Source organism: Abramis brama (assembly GCF_963993115.1).
Source record: "Abramis brama genome assembly, chromosome: 8".
NCBI lineage: Eukaryota > Metazoa > Chordata > Actinopteri > Cypriniformes > Leuciscidae > Abramis > Abramis brama.
This window is the reverse complement of record NC_139970.1, coordinates 952,246-976,412: the sequence shown is the minus strand read 5'-3', so window position 1 is coordinate 976,412 and position 24,167 is coordinate 952,246. Positions and strand designations below refer to the sequence as shown.

The window sequence follows — 24,167 nt, the reverse complement described above, 5'->3', positions numbered from 1 at the left end:
GTTGTTCCCTGGAAAGGTGGTGTTGATTTTGGTCCTCTGTCAGTTTGAGAGGCTCAAGCACAATTATGTCCTTTTTTAATACTGGCCATTTCCTCTGATGTAACCCGAATGAATTATATTTTTTGGATCTTTTTTAACTGTTACAAATTTTCCCTCCTTTTCCTCTCTTTTTTTTTGTTGCATAAGCAAGATTCAATAAAGATTGTCACAATCAAAGACCACTTTTGTGGCGATAGACTCATTTTTTTGTTGTGATTTCCTAAGTCTCATGGCAGATCCACCACACATATTTTTATGTATTTTTAGAAATATATAAGCAATAGAGATATAAATATAGATAAGATAAATATAGATCCAATGGAGAGATCACACTGTCAGACAGATTAGGAATATTCACACATAATTTACAGGTGAAACTCGAACAATTTGAATATCGTGCAAAAGTTTGTGTATTTCAGTAATTCAAATTAAAAGGTGAAACTAATATATTTAGTATATATAACTATATACTTATGCATGATTATACTTTTCAGAGGGCCGACATTTCTGTATTTAAAATCCTTTTTTTAAAATTGATTATATATTTACATTTTAATGGTTATAAAGGAAAAAGAATGATCTAAAAGCTGTTTTTATTTAAATTAAATAGTATCATTTAATTCCATATTGAATTATTTCCCTAAAACAAGGATTTGATTTGACTTTAGGAGAACCTTAACAAGTTTTCTCTGTGATTCTCTGAAGTGGATCTGTTTTCCAGTGTAAATGAGCTTTCTCTCCGAGCAGAAGCACAAGGTTCAGAGGCCTCGAGTGCTTCCATGCCCCACATTCCCAACTTAGCTCTGTGGTTTCATCAGCTGCCGGGTTTGGAGATGAGCCGAGGGGTATTTATAGACACATGGCGAGCAGAAGAGGAATGTGTTGCTGCGATTAACTCTCTTAGTGTGTAAGGAATAAAGTTTATTTTTCACTGTTGGGTCAAACTTGAATCAGTTGCTTCTATATAGAGCATAAAACCATCTTTAAATGTAAATCTCTCTTTGTCTGATGGATAAAGTGGTATGATGAACCCAGGAAACAGCAACACATGTAAACTGAGAAACTAGATCTAAACAATAGATTAACATACATTATTACAAGTAGTTATTGCTCTACTGGTTCTTAATGTTATTGTGAGAGTGCAGTTTCCAACACAGGGTTATCTCAACCAAAATATCTAAGATTATTAAGATCATTAGGGATAGTAATTTTTGTACAGTTAGTAAAAGATGACAAAATGCAAACAAACTAAGCACTTGTAGGCAGTTGAAGTGTGGTTTATTGAGAGGTTTCAGGCATGAGGTCAGAAGCAGCGGGACAGACTCTCTCAGTCTATTATTGACTCAGTCTCTCACATGAGCTTCACCAGTCCTGTGGTCTCTCTGGTCTCAGTGGTCTCTCTGGTCTCTGTGGTCTCTCTGTTCTCTTCTCTCTCTGGTCTCTGTGATGGAGGACGAGAGTCCCGCGGCGAGCATCAACGGCCTCCAGCAACACACGGAGATCTCTGCTGAATCTGAGCTTCCCCGCCGCAGCGATGTCAAAGTCTACAAGGAGTTCTGCGACTTCTACGTGCGATCGTGAGTCTGCCGCTTCAACAGCTTCTGCATAGTCACAAAAATATACTCATACTCAACTATATACTACTCAATTGTGGCTGACTCTTGTATGATAAATAGATAAAAGCGACTACTAAGTGTAAATGTAAATATAGTGTCTTGAAAGCAGATTATTAGAATAGTTTGTTTCCATGTTTGATCACTGGCTGGCTTTTACATGAATCTTCAGCAGTAAACAACAGTAAATCTGTAAATATAAAATAAAATAAAATCTGTGTTTAACCTTTTTTCTAAAAATGTTCCCTTAATTGTGTCGAGGCTTCTGCTCTCATCTGCTTCCAGTTATCTTACCTGCACAAAAACAGTCTGTTATGCTGCTTTATATTGCAAGCTGGTATTATTTTATTACCATAATCATAAACAAACTGGTTTGTAGTGCAAATATTACAGTTAACTGCACTTTGTTATTCTTCTGGTTATTTCTCTATGGGGACTGATGAATCAGAAGTCTCACACCTTCACAGAAAACAGCAATAGAAAAATTAATTAGTCTACAGGCAAAAAACCTTTTCAGAAATTAAGTTGATGAGTCTGAATTTTGGAAATGTAGAGAAAGGGTGAGCTGAACTGCTATATTTCTCTATTAAGCATAGACTTTATTTAGGCAACTTAAAGACATTTTTTACTGAAAAATGCACAATACGTAAACTTTCAGCTGAGGACTCAACATCCTGACGGAGTGAAAAACAACTGATCGGTTCAAGACAGTGTTTCCCTTTCATGTGCAGTGTGTATGAGACGCTGAGGCTAGTTAACGCTTCACAGCCATATATGCAGATCCACATGCCATAGATGTTTGTCCAGTGCTGCATGTCTGACCTTCACAAAGAGCCACATATAGACAAACGGCTGTAATATTCTTCATACTCTCTGCCTAGTGTGGAGTACTTTGGTGGATGCTTTCATCCAGTGACTCTTTACAGTGAGTCCACAGTATTTGTGGCTTAATCTCACTCACCATAGAACACAGTAACGGCTCTAATGATCTGACAGCACAGGATTGTGGGATATCATAGGCAGACACAGCTATACTGCCTTCAGAAATCAATCAGATGACGGTATGTCAGTAGACAGCATGAGACTCGATCACTGGATCCAGGCGTCTTCCCTTCTCAGTGTGCGTACAGCATTCATTCCAGTCATTCAGTCTTTAGGTCACTCCTTTAGATCCACTTATTAATTCATATAAGCTGTTTGTTTAATTCATAATGATGTTTCTTCAAGAGGATTAAAGGGGAAAATGCTAGACATCCTGTTGTCATTTGTGGGGAAATGTGAAGCAGAGCAGAAGCAGCATCTAAATGGTCACGTTACCTTTATTTATATACAATACTGATTGTGCCTGTCCTTCACTGAACCGAGCTCTTCTGACAGCCATATGAAGAAGTTTCTGTACAGTGTGCAGTGAATTGAAAGGGTCTTACCGTTGCTTAAGGTTACAGTCAGGAAAACATTTTCTAATATGTTATCTAGATGTAACCTTTGGCTAAAAGTATTTAAGAAAACCAGAGTGACTTCCAAACAATACAAATTTATTTGACAAAAAGAATCTTTATTCCACTAAAAGCTTTCAGAAAAAAATATAAACATACCCTTGACAGTTTACCTGTTAAATACCCACAGTTAATCAGACATTATTATAGATCGAACATTAACAGAAGGGACAAAAATCACACATCAAATCAGTGCGTCACGACTCTTAAAGGAACACGCCGACTTTCTGGAACTTTAGCTTATTCATCGTATCCCCCAGAGTTAGATAAGTCCATACATACCCTTCTCATCTCCGTGCGTGCCGTAACTCTGTATGACGCACCCACCGCTAGCTTAGCTTAGCACAAAGACTGGAGGTAAATGGCTCCAGCTAGCATACTGCTCCCAATAAGTGACAAAATAACCCAACATTTTCCTATTTACATGTTGTGATTTGTATAGTCACAGCGTGTACAAATAACAAGGTCACATAAGACACAGCCATCTTCTAACCGTATAAATACTGGGAACTATATTCTCAGAAGGCGAAGCAAAAAAAAATAAAACTGACATTTTTCTATTAATGTGAAGGTGTGAGACTGCTGATTCATCAGTCGCCATAGGGAAATAACCAGAAGAATAACAAGAAGCAACAGTCACCTTAAGCAATGGTAAGACCCTTTCAATTCACTGCTCACTCTACAGAAACTTCTTCATATGGCTGTCAGAAGAGCTCAGTTCTTTTGAACACTGTCAGTGAAGGACAGGCACAATCAGTATTGTATATAAATAAAGGAAAAAAGCGAAGCCTCGGCCAGGCCTGTACCATGACATCCAACCCCAGTGGGGCTGGATGTGTGAGGGAGAACCAAAGTGGACAGTGGGACGTCTCTCGAGATGCAAATAGATCCACTTCCATTGGTCCAAACCTCTACCATATCAACTCCACCACCTCTGGGTGAAGTCTCCATTCCCCGGGCCTCAGCCCCTTGCTCGACAGCATGTCTGCTCCCTGATTCTGAACCCCCGGGACATATATTGCTCTAATAGATAATATTTTCCCTTGGGACCATAGAATAATCTGATGCGCCAGTCTGGATAGAGGGTGCGATCTGAGTCCCCCTTGTCGGTTCAGATAAGCTACCACTGATGTATTGTCTGAACATATCAGGACGTGATAACCTTTGATGTCTGGGAGGAAGCTCCTCAGGGCCCTGAACACAGCCAACATCTCTAGGCAATTTATATGCCAATAGTGATGATGGTCCTGCCACAGACCCCTGGCAAAGCGGCCATCCATGACTGTGCCCCAGCCAGTGAGGGTGGCGTCTGTCGAAACGGTTTTCCGGCGACATGACGCTCCTAACACTGGCCCTTGGGACAGGAACCAAGGCATCTGCGCGTGACCCTGATTGTACAGAATGGATTTCCCCTCGGGGAAAACCCCTTGGCTTTCAGCCACCACTGAAGGGGCCTCATGTGTAGAAGGCCCAAAGGTATTATGTTGCCGCTGCCATGAGGCCCAGCAGTCTTTGAAATTGCTTTACAGTGATGGCCTGGCCTAGCTTTATCCCGGACACCATGGCCAGGATGGACTCGATATGTGCGGGAGACATATGTGCCCGCATCGTAACCGAATTCCATACCACACCCAGAAACGTAGTTTTCTGAGCTGGTTCCAACACGCTTTTCTTTGTGTTTAGTCTCAACCCCAGGTTCTGAATGTGGCCAAGGACGACATCTCGATGCCGAACTGCCATTTCCCGAGACTGGGCCAATATGAGCCAGTCGTTGATGTAATTCAGTATACGAATGCCCTGAAGCCTCAGTGGAGCCAGAGCTGCACAGTGCTAGGCCGAACGGAATAACCTGATATTGGTACGCTTCACCCCCGAAAGCGAATCTCAGGAACCTCCTGTGACATGGAAGGATGGAGACATGAAAATAGGCGTCTTTTAGATCTATCGTGACAAACCAATCCTCAGATCTGATTTGATTCACGATGATGGGAATAGTGAGCATCTTGAACCTGAATCTCCTCAGAGAACGATTCAACTGCCTCAGATCTAAAATCGGCCTCAGCCCGCCATCCTTCTTTGGAACTATAAAGTACCGGCTGTAAAACCCGGACTCCCTGTCTGGTAGGGGAACACTTTCTATGGCCCATTTGACCAGTAGAGTCTATACCTCTTGTTCCATAACCCGAGCCTGTTCTGGAACCACTACAGTCGGTACCACCCCCGCAAACTTGGGGGGTCGGTGACCGAACTGCAGTCTGTACCCATTTTTTATTATATTCAGAACCCACATAGATATATTCGGAAGGCGTTGCCATTCTTCTACAAAATCTACTAAGGCAACCAGCCTCTCGAGACTGACCTCAGGTGTTTTTCGAGCACTGTTCTCGACCTCCTGAAACGGAGGACTGGCAGGGAGAAGTCGAGAAAGATTTTGTGATCATAGTTGGTGGTCTTTTGCAAGCTTTTGGGGCGAACGTCACGGTGTGCGTTCGCTGGAAATTGATGCGGCCCTCAGAGGTTCTATCACTTCGGTTAGGACCTCTTTCCCGAAGCCCTCTTCGCCTGAATGACATTCCTCAGGTCGCCCTTCTGGCTAGAGGACTTCTACGCCTGGTACGCTTGCAAAATCGCCATATAAGCCCGGCCAACCAGTGCAGAAGTGTCTCTGCACGGTTTGCTGGGCAGCACCGGGGCTTTAAGTGAAGATGCCCCTTCCGGAGAAAGATAGCTCGCTAAAGCTTCCTCCATCTGCGGCATCTTGCCATATCCCAACTCTCTCGCACCCACCACATTACTGTAATCACATAATGTAGGTGATGAGATGCGAGAAGAGTGGGGTTTTTCCCAGGATCTGGAGATCTCTTTATGTAGATCTGGGGAAAACGGCAAACGACGGCGCTGAGGTTGTGAACGGTGCTGCAGGAATCTCTTGTCTAGCTTGCTTTGACAAGGATCATCCTGCTTATTTTGTGGCCAGCTGATGTTGAGTCTGGCCACAGCACGCGTCACAACCTCCACTAGCTCCTCATAAGCGGGAACATGAGCCGGCGAGTATGACTCATGTTCCTCGCCTTCGATGCTGAGCACATCCACTTCCTCAGAAGCAGACAGCTTGAGCATCGGGCGCTCGTCCCAGGCAGAAGAAGCCGCAGCGCCTCAGAACCTTCAGATGATGAACGAGAAAGTGCCTTGGCAGTCTCGTTCTCATCCGCAAGGTCCTCAACTGACGCGGGATCCGAACCGCAGGGATCACAAGCCTGGCCATCATCTTTAAAAATAGCCAGGCGGGAGCGCAGCACTCTTATAGGGAGTGCTTCACAGTGATCACAGGCAGCCCCCTCGAGAGCTGCCTGTGCGTGCTGCGCTCCCAAACAATATACACATAACTGGTGTGTGTCCTCACCCGTAAGATATGTAGGGCACGGGTGAACACACTTTGTATATTGCTCACTCACCATGCATTATATATATATCTCTGAGATCAAACTGACAGACAACAACTATGACAGACAACAACACAGAGCACTTGCTGAAGAGTGAAAGCTAATGTGTGTGTGTGCCGGCGTCACTTTTATGCATCCGGTTATGCCGTCACGTTACGTCATTACGCAACACCAATCAGGACTGGATTAGTTTCATTCATACTTCAGAGGCGCACGCTTAGGGCGCATCCCCAAAGAGTCGTTTTCAATGACGCAGTGTTGAGTTCCCTCGATAAGGGAACAGGCATAGGAAACGGACATAGGAAACAGGCATAGGAAACGGACATTGGAAACGGACATAGGAAACGGGCATAGGAAACAGGCATAGGAAACCAACATTGGAAACGGACATAGGAAACAGGCATAGGAAAAGGACATAGGAAACGGACATAGGAAACGGACATAGGAAACAGGCATAGGAAACGGGCATAGGAAACAGGTGTAGGAAATGGACATAGGAAACAGGCATAGAAAACGGACATAGGAAACGGACATAGGAAACAGGCAAGGGAAACAGACATAGGAAACGGGCATAGGAAACAGGCATAGGAAACAGGCATAGGAAACAGGCAAGGGAAACAGACATAGGAAACGGACATAGGAAACAGGCATAGGAAACGGACATTGGAAACAGGCATAGAAAACGGACATAGGAAACGGGCATAGGAAACAGGCATAGGAAACAGGCAAGGGAAACAGACATAGGAAACGGACATAGGAAACAGGCATAGTAAACACACATTGGAAACCGGCATAGAAAGCGGACATAGGAAACAGGCAAGGGAAACGGACATAGGAAACGGACATAGGAAACAGGCAAGGGAAACAGACATAGGAAACGGACATTGGAAAAAGGCATAGAAAACGGACATAGGAAACGGACATAGGAAACAGGCATAGTAAACACACATTGGAAACCGGCATAGAAAGCGGACATAGGAAACAGGCAAGGGAAACAGACATAGGAAACGGACATTGGAAACAGGCATAGAAAACGGACATAGGAAACAGACATAGGAAACAGGCAAGGGAAACAGACATAGGAAACGGACATAGGAAACAGGCATAGTAAACACACATTGGAAACCGGCATAGAAAGCGGACATAGGAAACAGGCAAGGGAAACAGACATAGGAAACGGACATTGGAAACAGGCATAGAAAGCGGACATAGGAAACGGACATAGGAAACAGGCAAGGGAAACAGACATAGGAAACGGACATTGGAAACAGGCATAGAAAACGGACATAGGAAACGGACATAGGAAACAGGCAAGGGAAACAGACATAGGAAATGGGCATAGGAAACAGGCATAGGAAACAGGCAAGGGAAACAGACATAGGAAACGGACATAGGAAACAGGCATAGGAAACGGACATTGGAAACAGGCATAGAAAACGGACATAGGAAACGGACATAGGAAACAGGCATAGGAAAAGGACATTGGAAACGGACATAGGAAACGGGCATAGGAAACGGACATTGGAAACGGGCATAGGAAACGGACATAGGAAACAGGCATAGGAAACGGACATTGGAAACGGACATAGGAAACAGGCATAGGAAACGGACATAGGAAACGGGCATTGGAAACAGACATAGGAAACGGGCATAGGAAACAGGCATAGGAAACGGGCATTGGAAACAGACATAGGAAACGGGCATAGGAAACAGGCATAGGAAACGGACATTGGAAACAGGCATAGGAAACAGGCATAGGAAACGGACATTGGAAACAGACATAGGAAACAGGCATAGGAAACGGACATAGGAAACGGACATAGGAAACGGACATAGGAAACGGACATAGGAAACACACATTGGAAACAGATATAGGAAACAGGCATAGGAAACGGACAATGGAAACAGGCATAGGAAACGGGCATAGAAAACGGGCATAGGAAACGGACATTGGAAACAGGCATAGAAAACGGACAATGGAAACAGGCATAGGAAACGGGCATAGAAAACGGGCATAGGAAACGGACATTGGAAACAGGCATAGGAAACGGACATTGGAAACAGACATAGGAAACAGACGTTTTCTGTAATGATATCAGTGATCACTGTATGGTTGTGTGTGTTAGAAACTGCAAATTGACTAAAACTAAGCCACGGTATATTTTTAAACGAAATTATAAATGTTTTAATGAGGAAGCTTTTCTTCATGAAATCTATCAGAGTGATTTAAACTTAGTTTGTGATATGGATGATGTTGAGCTGGCCTGGAATTATTTCAAAAAGACCTTTTTAGCTATAGTTGAAAAACATGCCCCTATCAGAAGATACAGAGTGAGGGGTAGAGACAATCCTTGGTTTAATGACTCTATTGCAACAGCTATTAGAGAACGGAATAAAGCATGAATTAAAGCAAAAGTAAATAATAATGATAAATGCTGGGTAAATTATAGGGTATTAAGAAACAAATGCACAAGACTAATAAAAAGTACAAAAAGTGAATATTATCTGAATTTATTAAATGAAAACCTTAATGACCCCAAACATTTTTGGAAAGTAATTAAATCTTCTTCGGGAGACGTACCCCCTCCAACTATCCCAGAAGTTATGATAGCAAGTCAGGGTGAAGTAAGGGGTAAACAAAATATAGTAGATACATTCAACAAGCATTTTATTAATGCAGGAATAGATACTCAGTCAATACTCCCAACCAACCCCACAGATAGTGTAACTTCTATCACAAACTTGTCTAATGTAAATTTGAATAATTTTAACTTTACTTCAATATCTGTCCCTGAAGTGCAAAAGGCACTGTTAGGCCTGGACTGTAAAAAGTCTGTTGGGCCAGACCAGATTGAGCCATTTTTTCTCAAAACTGCTGCAAATTTGATTGCTTAACCCATCTCTTCCATTTTTAATCTTAGTTTATACAGTGGTTCTATCCCCAAATCATGGAAATCTGCATTTGTCCTCCCACTATTAAAAAGTGGAGACCCATCGGCCTTAGATAATTATCGGCCAATTTCCAGATTATCTGTCTTGTCTAAACTATTTGAGTCTCTTATAAATGAGCAACTAAAACATTTTTTAGCTGATAACTGTATTTTAAGTTCCACTCAGTCTGGTTTCCGGAAAGGACACAGAACAATTACGGCTGTAACCTCTGTTACAAATGATATTGTTAATGCTTTAGATGGCAAAAAGTCTTGTGCTGCTCTATTCATTGACTTATCTAAAGCTTTTGACACCGTTGACCATAATCTCCTTCTACAAAGATTGCAAAACATAGGTTTTAGTAGCACTGTGCTAAACTGGTTTTCTGATTACCTGAGTGGTAGAACACAGTGTGTGACATTATATAACTGTACCTCATCATTGCTAGAAGTAAAAATGGGTGTCCCCCAAGGATCAGTTTTGGGTCCTATTTTATTTTCTATTTATATAAATAATTTAGGTGTAGGTCTGAATCAAACAAAGGCTCATTTTTACGCAGATGACACTATTTTGTACACCTCTGCTACATCATTGAAGGAAGCAATTTATCATTTACAGTCTGCCTTTAGTCAGGTACAAAAATCTTTGGTAGGATTAAAGTTGGTATTAAATGCTAAAAAAACTAAATTAATGGTCTTTACACGTTCACATTCTCCTATGGATTTCACTATTTTAACACAAAGTGGTACTCCAATAGAGAGAGTGACTTCTTACAAATACCTAGGTATTTAGATTGATGATAAATTGTCTTTTGGGTACCATATTGAGAGCCTTTTAAAAAAACTCAGACCTAAGTTAGGTTTTTATTTTAGATTAAAGAGGTGTTTTCCTTATTCAGCAAGGAAAAGGTTGGTGCAGAGTTCATTCTTAACAGTTTTGGATTACGATGATTTAATTTATATGCACTCTACCTCATTTTTATTAAAAAAATTAGATGTATTATATCACTCTGCCTTACGTTTCATTACAGATGCAACAGCTAGGACTCACCACTGCACTCTGTATGAAACTGTACAATGGCCCTCCCTCTCTCTCAGAAGAAAATTCCATCTTTTGATTTTTATTGCCAAAGCACTAATGGGTAAATTACCCATTTACATTTCAAATTTACTTACTTACCAAAACAGTGTTTACAGAACAAGGTCGTCAAAAAAAATATTATTAATTATTCCATCAACAAAAACAGAATTTGGTAAAAAAGCTTTTTCATCATATGCACCAAATGTCTGGAATAAACTCCAAAACACCTTAAATTTAGAATCACTTCCATCTATTAATATTTTTAAAAACCTTTTAAAGTCAACTTTGACTGAACGGTGTAATTGTTTTTAACTAGGTACCCTTTAAATTATATGTTTGTATTTACTTAAGTTAAACAAAATGTCTTGTTTGTTTATGTATAGTCTATGTATAGAGATTTGTTGTGTAGTATGTCATTTTTTGTCCTGTCTTTTTTTAATGTTTTTTCTTTGGCCGCCTATCTTGGCCAGGACTCCCTGGGAGAAGAGTTACTGTAACTCAATGGGACTTTTCCTGGTTAAATAAAGGTAAAAAAAAAAAAAAAAGAAAAAAAAGGAAACGGCCATAGAAAACGGACATAGGAAACAGGCTTTAAATGCTTACTGTGCTTGCCACCTCTCACACACACATCCCTAATAACAAATACATCATTAAACCATGCATTGCATCTGTAAGAGAGCAATAAACCAGGCGACTCACCAGGGAAAAGCATCAGGAAATAAAAAGCCGATAGACCTTTACGGCCCACAGAACATGAACACGCGTAGAGGGAGAATGACACGACCACACTTAGACGTGCTTTTTATAAAGCCTCTAGAACCTAACGCTCCTCAGTGATTGCGCCGCACAGGTGTGCTCAATGTCAAGACGCAGCGCAGTCAGTGCCAGTGAGCGTTTCTTTCCATTTGAGAGGTACACCACCATTAAGATGTAAAAACTAATTCTGATGAACCAAAAGCCAGAGAAAATATTAAAAACACTGAACCTGTCACATAGACTAGTATATTTTATCAGAAGATGAACCTCTGTCTCCACAGCAACATGACGAATGCGCTGGCCCACGCGGTGTGTGAGCGCTGTAAGGCCGGCTTCACGGCGACGGAGAGGATGGTGAACAGTAACGGCGAGCTGTTCCACGAGCAGTGCTTCGTCTGCGCGCAGTGCTTTCAGCAGTTCCTGCACGGCCTCTTCTACGAGGTCAGACACCGCCGTTACATATTTCTATGACTATCTGTGTGAGGATATAACACAATCTCCAGCCCCTTATATGAACTGATGGCAGCAAGAGATGCTACAGTACTATATCAGCTCGCACTTAGACAAAAGTTATTTATTCTAGACCTGAGATCATGTGCTTTACAGACATTTCATTTCAACCATATTCAGATTTTACTGTGAAGTCTCTAAAGAGACTCAAACGCTTTAACGCTCTGAGGGCAGCAGAAACACAAATTGCTTTATAGTCCAGGTGATATGTGTCACCCTGAAGTGTTAGCAGAGATTGTGTCTACTAGACTCTCTCCTGTGAAGGCTTCATCGACACGACAGCCATCGGCACTGATCCTCAACAAACTCGTCACCATACCGGTGTGACTCCGATCTTCAACCAGAGGGAACTGGATAATATTCTGATCTAATCTGACCTCTGACCTGTAATGCTGCCTGAATCATAATCACACACTGTTCGTTCATTGGCCAGAGGAGAACTGAGACTGAGTCTGGGTTCTCCCAAGGGTTTTTCTCCATTCTGTCATTGATGGAGTTTTGGTTCCTTGCCACTGTTACCTTTGGCTTTTGTCTTGCTTAGTTGGGGACATTTAATTTAATATTCAACAATAATATTGATCTCCTGCACTGACACCATTATATGAGAACTGACGACTTTCTCCAGAGCGGCTATATATATATAAATGAACTAAATGAATAAATTTTTTACAACAAAATAAAAAATCACTGAACTTACTTAAGCTGTGACGCTATTTTCCTCTTGAAACAAACTTTGTTGCATTTTCCTGTTACGTCTGTAAAGCTGCTTTGAAACAATCTGTTTTGTAAAAAGCGCTATATAAATAAAGGTGACTTGACTTGATATGTGAAAATGATGTTCACTTTTTCATAAAAGCATGAAACTTGATGCACTTGAACAGTTTGCAACCCTGAACATTTTCAGAAATGGAGCCGTCGCAAAAACGCCTTGTGGCGGCCATTTTGCGATGGCTCCATTTCTGAAAATGTTCAGGGCCACAAACTGTTCAAGTGCACCAAGTTTCATGCTTTTATGATAAAAAGTGAACATATCACCTCAAATTTTACACATATCACATGGACCATTAATAACACTGTCGATTATGACATTTTCCTTTGGGGAAATTAAGTATATTTAAATTGTTCTCATGAAATTTGTATAAAGGTATATTAAATAAAGAGATTTCCTTTGTGTGAGCTGTAATATGCAGGTCATTGTGCAGCTCTAAGGCTGTTGTTGTAATTTCAGGAGGTATTTCTAGAAAGGTTATAACATACATATGTTTGGATTTGTTTGGTTTTAAAGGATGAATGATTTGCCCTGGCAAAAAACAACTAATACCACAAACCATCTCTGAATTCATTACTCAGTGATGTTTGTGCTATTGTTTTCCCACCAAAAATGATGTCATTTCCTAGAGGATGACTTTGCGATGTAAAGTGGTGTTGAAGACACAAACATTTAATTTGATTATCCATTCACAGAAAACACGTTTTGCTTAGATGTTAATCATTTCAATTGAAAAGAGGGGGAAGAATGAATAAACACCTGGAACACTCTAAATAAATGACTCTTAATAAAATGTTTCGTAATCATTGACGCGCTCGGGAACATGGAAAAAATGGCAACGTTCACTCAAACCTGAGAAGTTAAGTTGGCTTTATTATGATATGTGCTACAGAACAATAGTCCATATAACTCCTATGTTTCCATAAGCCGTGAGTTTTAAAATCTTGTCTAAGACGGAGTCATGAATCTGCACTGAACAGTAGGAACAGCCAGGTGTTTTTCTGTGACGTCTGACGCATGTATCCTGCTCTTGCTTTCGCAGTTTGAAGGCAGAAAATACTGCGAGCATGACTTCCAGATGCTGTTTGCTCCCTGCTGTCACCAGTGTGGTGAGTAAACACACAACTCAAACTAACTTCCCCCATATTTCAGCATTGGTGTGTGACGCGTGCAGCATGTGTGTGTGTGATTGGTCCTGTTCGCAGGCGAGTTCGTCATCGGCCGTGTGATAAAGGCCATGAACCTCAGCTGGCATCCCGACTGTTTCTGCTGTGATCTCTGTCAGGCTGTTCTGGCAGACGTGGGCTTTGTGAAGAACGCAGGCAGGTGAGTCTCAGATAAGACAGTAGGGCACTGAATGTAAACATGAATGTGATTCGAAATTCAAATTCAGCAAATGTAATTCTGCCCTACAGACATTTGTGCCGTCCGTGTCATAACCGTGAAAAGGCTCATGGTCTGGGGAAGTACATCTGCCAGAAATGCCAAGCCATCGTTGAAGATGTTCCACTGATTTTCAAGAACGATCCGTACCATCCTGACCACTTCAGCTGCAATAACTGCGGGTGAGGAAACGTACTGCAAACACACCAGCAACTGGACAGATGAGAGCTTCTCAGAGTTTCTCATTTTCCTGATAAACAGGAGTTCACTGGATAAACGTTTATCAGTCGTCTGTTTAGGTACAGCGCTGTCCCTTTAAAGAGGCCATATAATGTCCTTTTACGGTCTTGATGTTGTTTTATACTCTACTAGAAGTGGTTTTCCCGCTTCAATGGTGATTATTTTCCTCATATTCTCCATTGTTGCGGCTCCTCTCTTCCCAGTTCCTGTCTCTATGAAGCCCCTCCTTCTGAAAAGCACACTGTGCTCTGATTGGTCGGCTGGAGCAGTGTGTTGTGATTGGTCGAGCACTTCGAGTGTGTTTTGGAAATGTCCCGCCCCTTACCATAACCGCCAGTTTAACACACTACTAACTCACTCAACCAGGCCCCGCCCCTTTATTCTGCGTAAGAATTATTTAAATGAAGAATATTGTGACGTGTTCGTTCCCGGAAGAAACTCAAGACTACAATGTTCAGGGAGTTCAGAAACACTGACACTGATATTATAGAGAAGAACTTCCGCTGGAGGGACGTTGGAACTTTTTCGGCAACATTACAGACCATCATTACAGACTGAGGAAAGATGAACATGGAAATAATAGGACCAAATATAACATAATTTGACCTTTTTAAGGGTTCTGCCCCAGTGACGAGCTGTTGTGGACCCTATTGGATCAATTCTGAGAGCGTTGTAATCAGTATAGCACCTCTCTTGAGCTCAAGGTTGTGCGTGTGTGTGTGTGTGCGTTTGTTTTTGTGATTTATGAGGACAAAATTTTGTATAATGACATGACTATTACACTGGTGTTACAACGTGAACGTGATTTATGAGGACATTTCCTGAGTCTTTGTATTTCAAATGGCTTTTAAAACATACTAAAGAGTGTTTTAATAAACTTTAAAAAATGCAGAAAGTTTTCTGTGATGGGAAGGTTTAGGGGTCGGGTTAGTGTGTGTGTGTGTGTGTGTGTGTGCGTGATGGGTCGGGTTAGTGTAGGGAAATAGAATATACAGTTTGGACAGTATAAAAACCATTACGCCTATGTCCTCAGAAGTATAGCCAAACAACCCCGTGTGTGTGTGTGTGCAGTAAGGAGCTGACGGCGGACGCCAGGGAGCTGAAAGGCGAGCTCTACTGTCTGCCGTGTCATGATAAGCTGGGCGTGCCGATCTGCGGCGCCTGCAGGAGACCCGTCGAGGGCCGCGTGGTCAACGCCATGGGCAAACAGTGGCACGTGGAGGTATTTCAGCACAGCGCCTCATCTAAAGAATGCCCAGAATATATATTCTGATCTTTGAACGATTAATCATCATTGATGCTTTAAACTCTAAAGTGGGATCATTACCTATTCCCCTCTTTCTTTCATGCACACGTGTGTTTGCAGCATTTTGTGTGTGCTAAATGCGAGAAAGCGTTCCTGGGTCACCGGCACTATGAGCGCAAAGGCTTGGCGTACTGTGAGACTCACTACAACCAGGTACAGTCTGGGAATTAGCTCAGTTTTATTAATCTTAAGTACACTTTTGCAAAATAAATACAAAACATGAATGTAGTGAAATATTCAATATACCAAGATCAGGACATGAAGATTTCAATATCAGCATTAATGAAACAGATGCTTGTTGTCTTTTCAGTTTATACAGGCATTTACTTCAAATCATTGTTGGAATACTGTAGTAACTTATAAGGATGTTCAGATTTCTCATGAAGCATTTAAAATGTGAAAGGAGTGATCAGCCCATGATAGAGATGATAGGTATGAGACAGTAGAAAGATACTGAGACACAACGGTGTCTACAACAGCTGGACACAGTCCCAGATGTTCTACTCGTGATCTGAGTGTGTGTGTGTCACATCTGTCTTCCAGCTCTTCGGAGACGTCTGTAACCACTGCAACCGCGTCATTGAGGGAGACGGTGAGACGGTTTGCTTTAAACACTTGAACACTGTTCAACATTTGCATTATATGTATAATGATCTCAGGATTTATAACTCACGTGTATGCTTGATTCTCTCTTTTATCTGTTAGTTGTGTCTGCACTGAATAAGGCCTGGTGTGTCAAATGCTTCAGCTGCTCCACATGCAACTCCAAACTGACACTCAAGTGCGTACCATTACTGAAATGTTGCTGGGAAGTAACATATCGAAATAAAACATTCACATTCTAATCATACAAACCATGTTAAATTAATCAGGGACATTGGGGACAGTTGTCACTTCAGTGGACATTGGGGACAGTTGTCACTTCAGTGGATATTTCTTATGGTAGTTTCAAATTTCATTTCTGAACAAGCACAATCCTTATAGTTGGCATGAAATCAGAATTAACCTTTTGTGTGTTTCTTAATGTGTGTTACTGGTTTAATTGTGAATAATTCCTGCATATATTCATTTTGAACTCATAATCATTAATGAAAGTGTCATAGTTTCTCTGTGTGCAATCAAGCCAATCACATATGGCCCATTTTCATAATTTAGTCAACAACTGAAGGATAAAATCAAGGCTAGGGTCATGTTTTTTATTCTTTAGCGGTTTCACTAGTAAATACATCACATATTTTACATATATAAAATACATATTTTTCTGCGGAGGAAAGTCCTCCAGGGTCCGAGACCTGCGATGGTGGATCCTCCCCGGCCCCGGACCTGCTCTGAGAGGGTGGATGTCTGAACTGAGCCAACAATCCCCCTGGAGCTCAGTGTCCATATGCTTCAAAACCTAAACTTAGTTATTTCGTTATTTAAACCATGCCCAGGATGGTGCACCCTGCCTGGGATGCAGTTTCAGAAAGTCAGCCGGTCAATTCCTGGAGAATTCCCTTGAAATTGAACTCTCTCGCCCACCAGAGTGAGCCTAAGCGGGCCACATGATGGGCTAATGAAGCCCTGGAGCTCTGCCATCTTAAGCCTTCAAAACCTGTTCTCCAGAACCGTGATGGCCCGTCCACTGAATTTGGCCAGTGTTACACAGTGAAACAGGACATCATAGTTTACCACTTCACTGTAATAAATCACTGTTAAACTTAAATGGATAATATATATTGCACAATATAGTTTAATTTATACTCATAAGAATTTCTAAAGGTGCCAATAATTTACACGTTTTGCAGAAAATACAATTTTTCTCTTTTCTTTTTAAGTATACTTAATTTAAAGGTTGGATTTTTGTAAATATTTTGAATGAAAGACTAAAACAAAAATCACTTTTCTTACATTTAACATTCTTACATTTGACAATAAACTTTTCCCGCATTATTTCATCATGAAACAGAAGTTGCGCTAGACTTTATTATGTACAAGTGAAACGGCCTGTGGAACAAGAGCAAATGTGGGTGGGGCTTGATTGGATGGTTGTGGTTTGCTATTGGCTGATCTCATGTGAGTGACAGGTTATAGCCCCGCCCTCATCATCAGAGAAGAGTTGCTGCAAGAGGAAGTTATTCTGATTCAAGATTACCAGGAACATGAATTTAAAACAATTATCATATGCACCAATAAATCTTTCAGAATAAAGATTCCATAAGAAATAAGAATGGTCTGTTTTGATTTCATAGTGACATTAATAGCAAAACACTTATGAAACAAAATTAATGAAACCGCAAAAATGTAAATGTAATGTTCAAAAATGCCAAACCACTGCCAACTAAACTCACATAGGGTGGGAATTGCTCATTTCTTCACTGATCTGTGCTGTTGTTCAGGGATAAGTTTGTGGAGATGGACCTGAAGCCCGTGTGTAAGCGCTGCTACGAGCGAGTGCCAGACGAGCTCAAGAGACGCTTGTCCAGGCGTGAACAAGACAAGAAGAAGAAGATGCCCATCTGTCTGTGATGATGGCTGCATCACAACACCTCAACGGTCAGTGCTTTCAACCTCCCTAAAGTGTTAAAGATGAAGCTTCTCTCATCATTCTCTGGAGATCTGAAACCAACTCACGAGTCCATATAATGCAAGTATACGGGACCTTATCAAAAACCACATGAAACGAACATGACGGGTATCATTACAAGCCCAGTGGATGAATCAGCGTCTTCTGAAGCGAAACGATAGGTGTGAAATGAACCATCTCTTCCAGCTGTCATGTGTGTTCTCTTGATGTGACGTTCCTCTGCATTTCTCTCGCGTGAGGTTCAGAACACGTACACGTCTATGTCAACAAACACATGCATAACAGCTGGCCGGAAGCAATGGTTCATATTTTAAAAAGTTACAATATTAGTATTTTTCTCTATCACACACACACACCAATCGTTTGGCTTCAGAAGTCTTTGATTCATCCACTGGGCTCTTATGGAATACTGGCATGTTTACTGGAGGTCCCGTTTCCATTGATTCACAGAGATGGACTGTCTGTCAAAAATAGAGTCATGTACTCCTGGGACGGCATGAGGGCGAGTAAATCATGAGAAGCTTCATTTTTGGGTGAAGGTTTCCTTTAAGTGCCACACTAGAGAATCATACTCACACTGAACCTTTACTGAGTGCTGATGAAGACGGTTTTACTCTCAAGTCAAACCTTTGGTCCATTAGAGCATTTCTGACCAGTTTTATACATACATTCTTCTCTTTCATGAATAAAACAAGAAAAAAATGACTTTTGTTGTTGTATTTCATTCAATTTAAACATCCAAAAGCTAAGGGTCTCTTTAGCTTCTTCTATTATTTGTCCTGTAGCCATAACCTTCCTCATGGTTATGTTGGACTGATGACTGATTGAGTTGTTGAACTGTGTTTGCAGGAGTTTATCTGCGCTTGATGAAGATGAACGACTGAACCGACTCAAGCACACGCGTCTGAATACATTCACTGTCTACATGTTCATGTGCGCTGGATTTCATCTCGATTGCACAGAATCTGTACGTTATGAGCTACGATTGAGATTTCGGTTACACTTTATTTTAATGTGTCCCTGTTACAGTGTAATTATAGATTTAAGTACTGAGTAATACCGTAAAACTTAAAATAATGGCCGAGTCCCAAATAGACGCCTGTCTCTTTTAAACGCCTGGTGTGACGACAGGTTTGGGTAAATAAAGGCCGGTCTCAAATAGAGGCCTGGTCTGTTTTTTAGTATCGGGTTGTATTTGATCTTCTAAAACCCGTCAGATTGTCTGTTCTATGTTTTGATTAGATTTCACGTGACAGACGCAACCGTTCATGAACGACTCATCACTATTCGCGCGCACGCGTGTGTGTGAGGGAGAAAGAGGAGATAATATATTTCATTAACTTTGGGATGTTATCCTTAGGTATGTGGCCTGACAGTAGCTTCTGATGGAAGCGAGGATCACATTATCCATTGTTTCAAAGAGGGAGAGCCGTGTGCATCTGGGCGGGAGCTGTTAGCGCTAGCAAGGCAGGCAGAGTTAGCGGAGGCTGGAGAGGGAGAAGTGGAGGAGAGCGACGTGGAGGAGGAATTCGCCAATGAACTTGTAATTGAGGATCGCGGGGATGATGATAGTGATGAATAGAGTAATTTTCTATCACGTTTGCAGTTGTTTTACAGGGTAGCCTTCATTCTTTCTTGTTGATGTGTTTCGGGCAACAAGTTAAAATGCTCGATGGATTTTAGCGGTAACTTGTGTTCTGCCCATTGCTGTCACATCGTTTCATTTTTTATGGGTTTTTTTTATGCTGCCAATAGCCAAAGACATTTCTTACATTAAATGATTTGTTAAACACATTCGAATTAATTATAAATAAAACATAATATAATGTGGTAACCTCCTACTGTCATGCTTGAACATCTCAACACTAAATTAAAGGCCTGTCTCTTATAGACGCCTGTCTCAAATACAAGCCGGTGCAGTTCGGCGATTTGGGTAAATAGAAGCCCGGGCTATTATTTGAAGTTTTACGGTAATAATTAACTACATGTACTTACTATAGGGTTTGGGTAGGATCAGGATTTGGTTGAGGGTTAATTGCATGTAATTATGCATAATTTAGAGTTATTACTATAGTAAATACATGTAACGTGTGTGGACACATTAAAATAAATTGTTACCGAGATTTCTTATTGTAGTTCAGTCACTTCAGTGGTGTGTTCATGAAGATGAAGATATGCAGTCTTATGTTCTGTTTAATTCCTCACTTGAGGTCTATAGAATTGGATTTTCTGTGTGGATGTTTATATTGTTCAGCAGCAAAAACACAATAAAAAGTTTTACTGCAAGAACTTAATTTTGTCTACTATCACACTGATAACACAAGTGCTTAATGTACAGACCTGGTCGAGTGTAGAAGAGAAGATACATCTACAGTTTACCCTTTTGATCATTCATTCCTAAAGTTCCAAAGATCTATCCTTTCATAGAGGGAAAATCTCATGGAATTAATGTTTTATTCAACACTTTTTTCAACCTCCTTTTGCCAAGATAATAGGCTCTGAGTATTATATAATGGCTGATGAGTTTGGAGATCAGAGACCATTTCTTCATACAGAATCTCTCCAGATCCTTCATTCCTCCATACAGAATCTCTCCAGATCCTTCATTCCTTCATACAGAATCTCTCCAGATCCTTCATTCCTCCATACATAATCTCTCCAGATCCTTCATTCTTTCATACAGAATCTCTCCAGATCCTTCTTTCCTTCATACAGAATCTCTCCAGATCCTTCATTCTTTCATACAGAATCTCTCCAGATCCTTCTTTCCTTCATACAGAATCTCTCCAGATCCTTCTTTCCTTCATACAGAATCTCTCCAGATCCTTCATTCCTTCATACAGAATCTCTCCAGATCCTTCATTCAGAATCTCTCCAGATCCTTCATTCCTTCATACAGAATCTCTCCAGATCCTTCATTCCTTCAAACAGAATCTCTCCAAATCCTTCATTCCTTCATACAGAATCTCCAGATCATTCATTCCTTCATACAGAATCTCTCCAGATCCTTCATTCAGAATCTCTCCAGATCCTTCATTCCTTCATACAGAATCTCTCCAGATCCTTCATTCCTTCATACAGAATCTCTCCAGATCCTTCTTTGCTTCATGCAGAATCTCTCCAGATCCTTCATTCCTTCATACAGAATCTCTCCAGATCATTCATTCCTCCATACCGAATCTCTCCAGATCCTTCATTCAGAATCTCTCCAGATCCTTCTTTCCTTCATACAGAATCTCTCCAGATCCTTCATTCCTTCATACAGAATCTCTCCAGATCCTTCGTTCCTTCATACAGAATCTCTTCAGATCCTTCATTCAGAATCTCTCCAGATCCTTCATTCCTTCATACAGAATCTCTCCAGATCCTTCATTCCTTCATACAGAATCTCTCCAGATCATTCATTCAGAATCTCTCCAGATCCTTCATTCCTTCATACAGAATCTCTCCAGATCCTTCTTTCCTTCATACAGAATCTCTCCAGATCATTCATTCAGAATCTCTCCAGATCCTTCTTTCCTTCATACAGAATCTCTCCAGATCCTTCATACAGAATCTCTCCAGATCATTCATTCCTTCATACAGAATCTCTCCAGATCCTTCTTTCCTTCATACAGAATCTCTCCAGATCATTCATTCCTCCATACCGAATCTCTCCAGATCCTTCATTCAGAATCTCTCCAGATCCTTCTTTCCTTCATACAGAATCTCTCCAGATCCTTCATTCCTTCATACAGAATCTCTCCAGATCCTTCGTTCCTTCATACAGAATCTCTTCAGATCCTTCATTCAGAATCTCTCCAGATCCTTCATTCCTTCATACAGAATCTCTCCAGATCCTTCATTCCTTCATACAGAATCTCTCCAGATCCTTCTTTCCTTCATACAGAATCTCTCCAGATCATTCATTCAGAATCTCTCCAGATCCTTCTTTCCTTCATACAGAATCTCTCCAGATCCTTCATACAGAATCTCTCCAGATCCTTCTTTCCTTCATACAGAATCTCTCCAGATCCTTCATTCCTTCATACAGAATCTCTCCAGATCCTTCATTCCTTCATACAGAATCTCTCCAGATCCTTCATTCAGAATCTCTCCAGATCCTTCATTCCTTCATACAGAATCTCTCCAGATCCTTCATTCCTTCAAACAGAATCTCTCCAAATCCTTCATTCCTTCATACAGAATCTCTCCAGATCATTCATTCCTTCATACAGAATCTCTCCAGATCCTTCATTCAGAATCTCTCCAGATCCTTCATTCCTTCATACAGAATCTCTCCAGATCCTTCATTCCTTCATACAGAATCTCTCCAGATCCTTCTTTGCTTCATGCAGAATCTCTCCAGATCCTTCATTCCTTCATACAGAATCTCTCCAGATCATTCATTCCTCCATACCGAATCTCTCCAGATCCTTCTTTCCTTCATACAGAATCTCTCCAGATCCTTCATTCCTTCATACAGAATCTCTCCAGATCATTCATTCAGAATCTCTCCAGATCCTTCTTTCCTTCATACAGAATCTCTCCAGATCCTTCATTCCTTCATACAGAATCTCTCCAGATCCTTCTTTCCTTCATACAGAATCTCTCCAGATCATTCATTCAGAATCTCTCCAGATCCTTCTTTCCTTCATACAGAATCTCTCCAGATCCTTCTTTCCTTCATACAGAATCTCTCCAGATCCTTCTTTCCTTCATACAGAATCTCTCCAGATCATTCATTCCTTCATACAGAATCTCTCCAGATCCTTCTTTCCTTCATACAGAATCTCTCCAGATCATTCATTCCTCCATACCGAATCTCTCCAGATCCTTCATTCAGAATCTCTCCAGATCCTTCTTTCCTTCATACAGAATCTCTCCAGATCCTTCATTCCTTCATACAGAATCTCTCCAGATCCTTCGTTCCTTCATACAGAATCTCTTCAGATCCTTCATTCAGAATCTCTCCAGATCCTTCATTCCTTCATACAGAATCTCTCCAGATCCTTCATTCCTTCATACAGAATCTCTCCAGATCCTTCTTTCCTTCATACAGAATCTCTCCAGATCATTCATTCAGAATCTCTCCAGATCCTTCTTTCCTTCATACAGAATCTCTCCAGATCCTTCATACAGAATCTCTCCAGATCCTTCTTTCCTTCATACAGAATCTCTCCAGATCCTTCATTCCTTCATACAGAATCTCTCCAGATCCTTCTTTCCTTCATTCAGAATCTCTCCAGATCCTTCTTTCCTTCATACAGAATCTCTCCAGATCCTTCTTTCCTTCATACAGAATCTCTCCAGATCCTTCATACAGAATCTCTCCAGATCCTTCATTCCTTCATACAGAATCTCTCCAGATCCTTCTTTCCTTCATACAGAATCTCTCCAGATCATTCATTCAGAATCTCTCCAGATCCTTCTTTCCTTCATACAGAATCTCTCCAGATCCTTCTTTCCTTCATACAGAATCTCTCCAGATCCTTCATTCCGAATCTCTCCAGATCCTTCTTTCCTTCATACAGAATCTCTCCAGATCCTTCTTTCCTTCATACAGAATCTCTCCAGATCATTCATTCCTCCATACCGAATCTCTCCAGATCCTTTTCCTTCATACAGAATCTCTCCAGATCCTTCTTTCCTTCATACAGAATCTCTCCAGATCCTTCATACAGAATCTCTCCAGATCCTTCATTCCTTCATACAGAATCTCTCCAGATCCTTCTTTCCTTCATACAGAATCTCTCCAGATCCTTCATTCCTTCATACAGAATCTCTCCAGATCCTTCTTTCCTTCATACAGAATCTCTCCAGATCATTCATTCAGAATCTCTCCAGATCCTTCTTTCCTTCATACAGAATCTCTCCAGATCATTCATTCAGAATCTCTCCAGATCCTTCTTTCCTTCATACAGAATCTCTCCAGATCCTTCTTTCCTTCATACAGAATCTCTCCAGATCATTCATTCAGAATCTCTCCAGATCCTTCTTTCCTTCATACAGAATCTCTCCAGATCCTTCTTTCCTTCATACAGAATCTCTCCAGA

At 41.0% G+C, this 24,167-nt stretch overlaps 1 protein-coding gene across 1 annotated transcript; it reads left to right on the top strand.

Annotated features, from left to right (window-relative positions):
• Nucleotides 1-1,125: 1,125 nt before the first annotated feature.
• On the top strand, nt 1,126-20,424 carry LOC311088040 (LIM and senescent cell antigen-like-containing domain protein 1). The gene is made up of 11 exons (XM_084121677.1): nt 1,126-1,616; nt 11,640-11,799; nt 13,680-13,746; nt 13,843-13,963; nt 14,053-14,202; nt 15,332-15,482; nt 15,627-15,719; nt 16,110-16,158; nt 16,272-16,347; nt 17,945-18,101; nt 18,982-20,424. The coding sequence occupies exons 1-10, from the start codon at nt 1,486-1,488 to the stop codon at nt 18,072-18,074; spliced, it is 1,128 nt and encodes a 375-aa protein (XP_083977803.1). The 5' UTR covers nt 1,126-1,485; the 3' UTR covers nt 18,075-18,101; nt 18,982-20,424.
• Nucleotides 20,425-24,167: the final 3,743 nt, after the last annotated feature.

What these genes read in the sequence shown, in the direction of transcription:
- LOC311088040 (XM_084121677.1), top strand. Translation starts at nt 1,486, where the DNA reads ATGGAGGACGAGAGTCCCGCGGCGAGCATCAACGGCCTCCAGCAACAC. An exon ending in TGCACGGCCTCTTCTACGAG is followed by an intron (nt 11,800 to 13,679) that starts GTCAGACACCGC and finishes TTGCTTTCGCAG; the next exon opens with TTTGAAGGCAGAAAATACTG. An exon ending in TTTGTGAAGAACGCAGGCAG is followed by an intron (nt 13,964 to 14,052) that starts GTGAGTCTCAGA and finishes TCTGCCCTACAG; the next exon opens with ACATTTGTGCCGTCCGTGTC.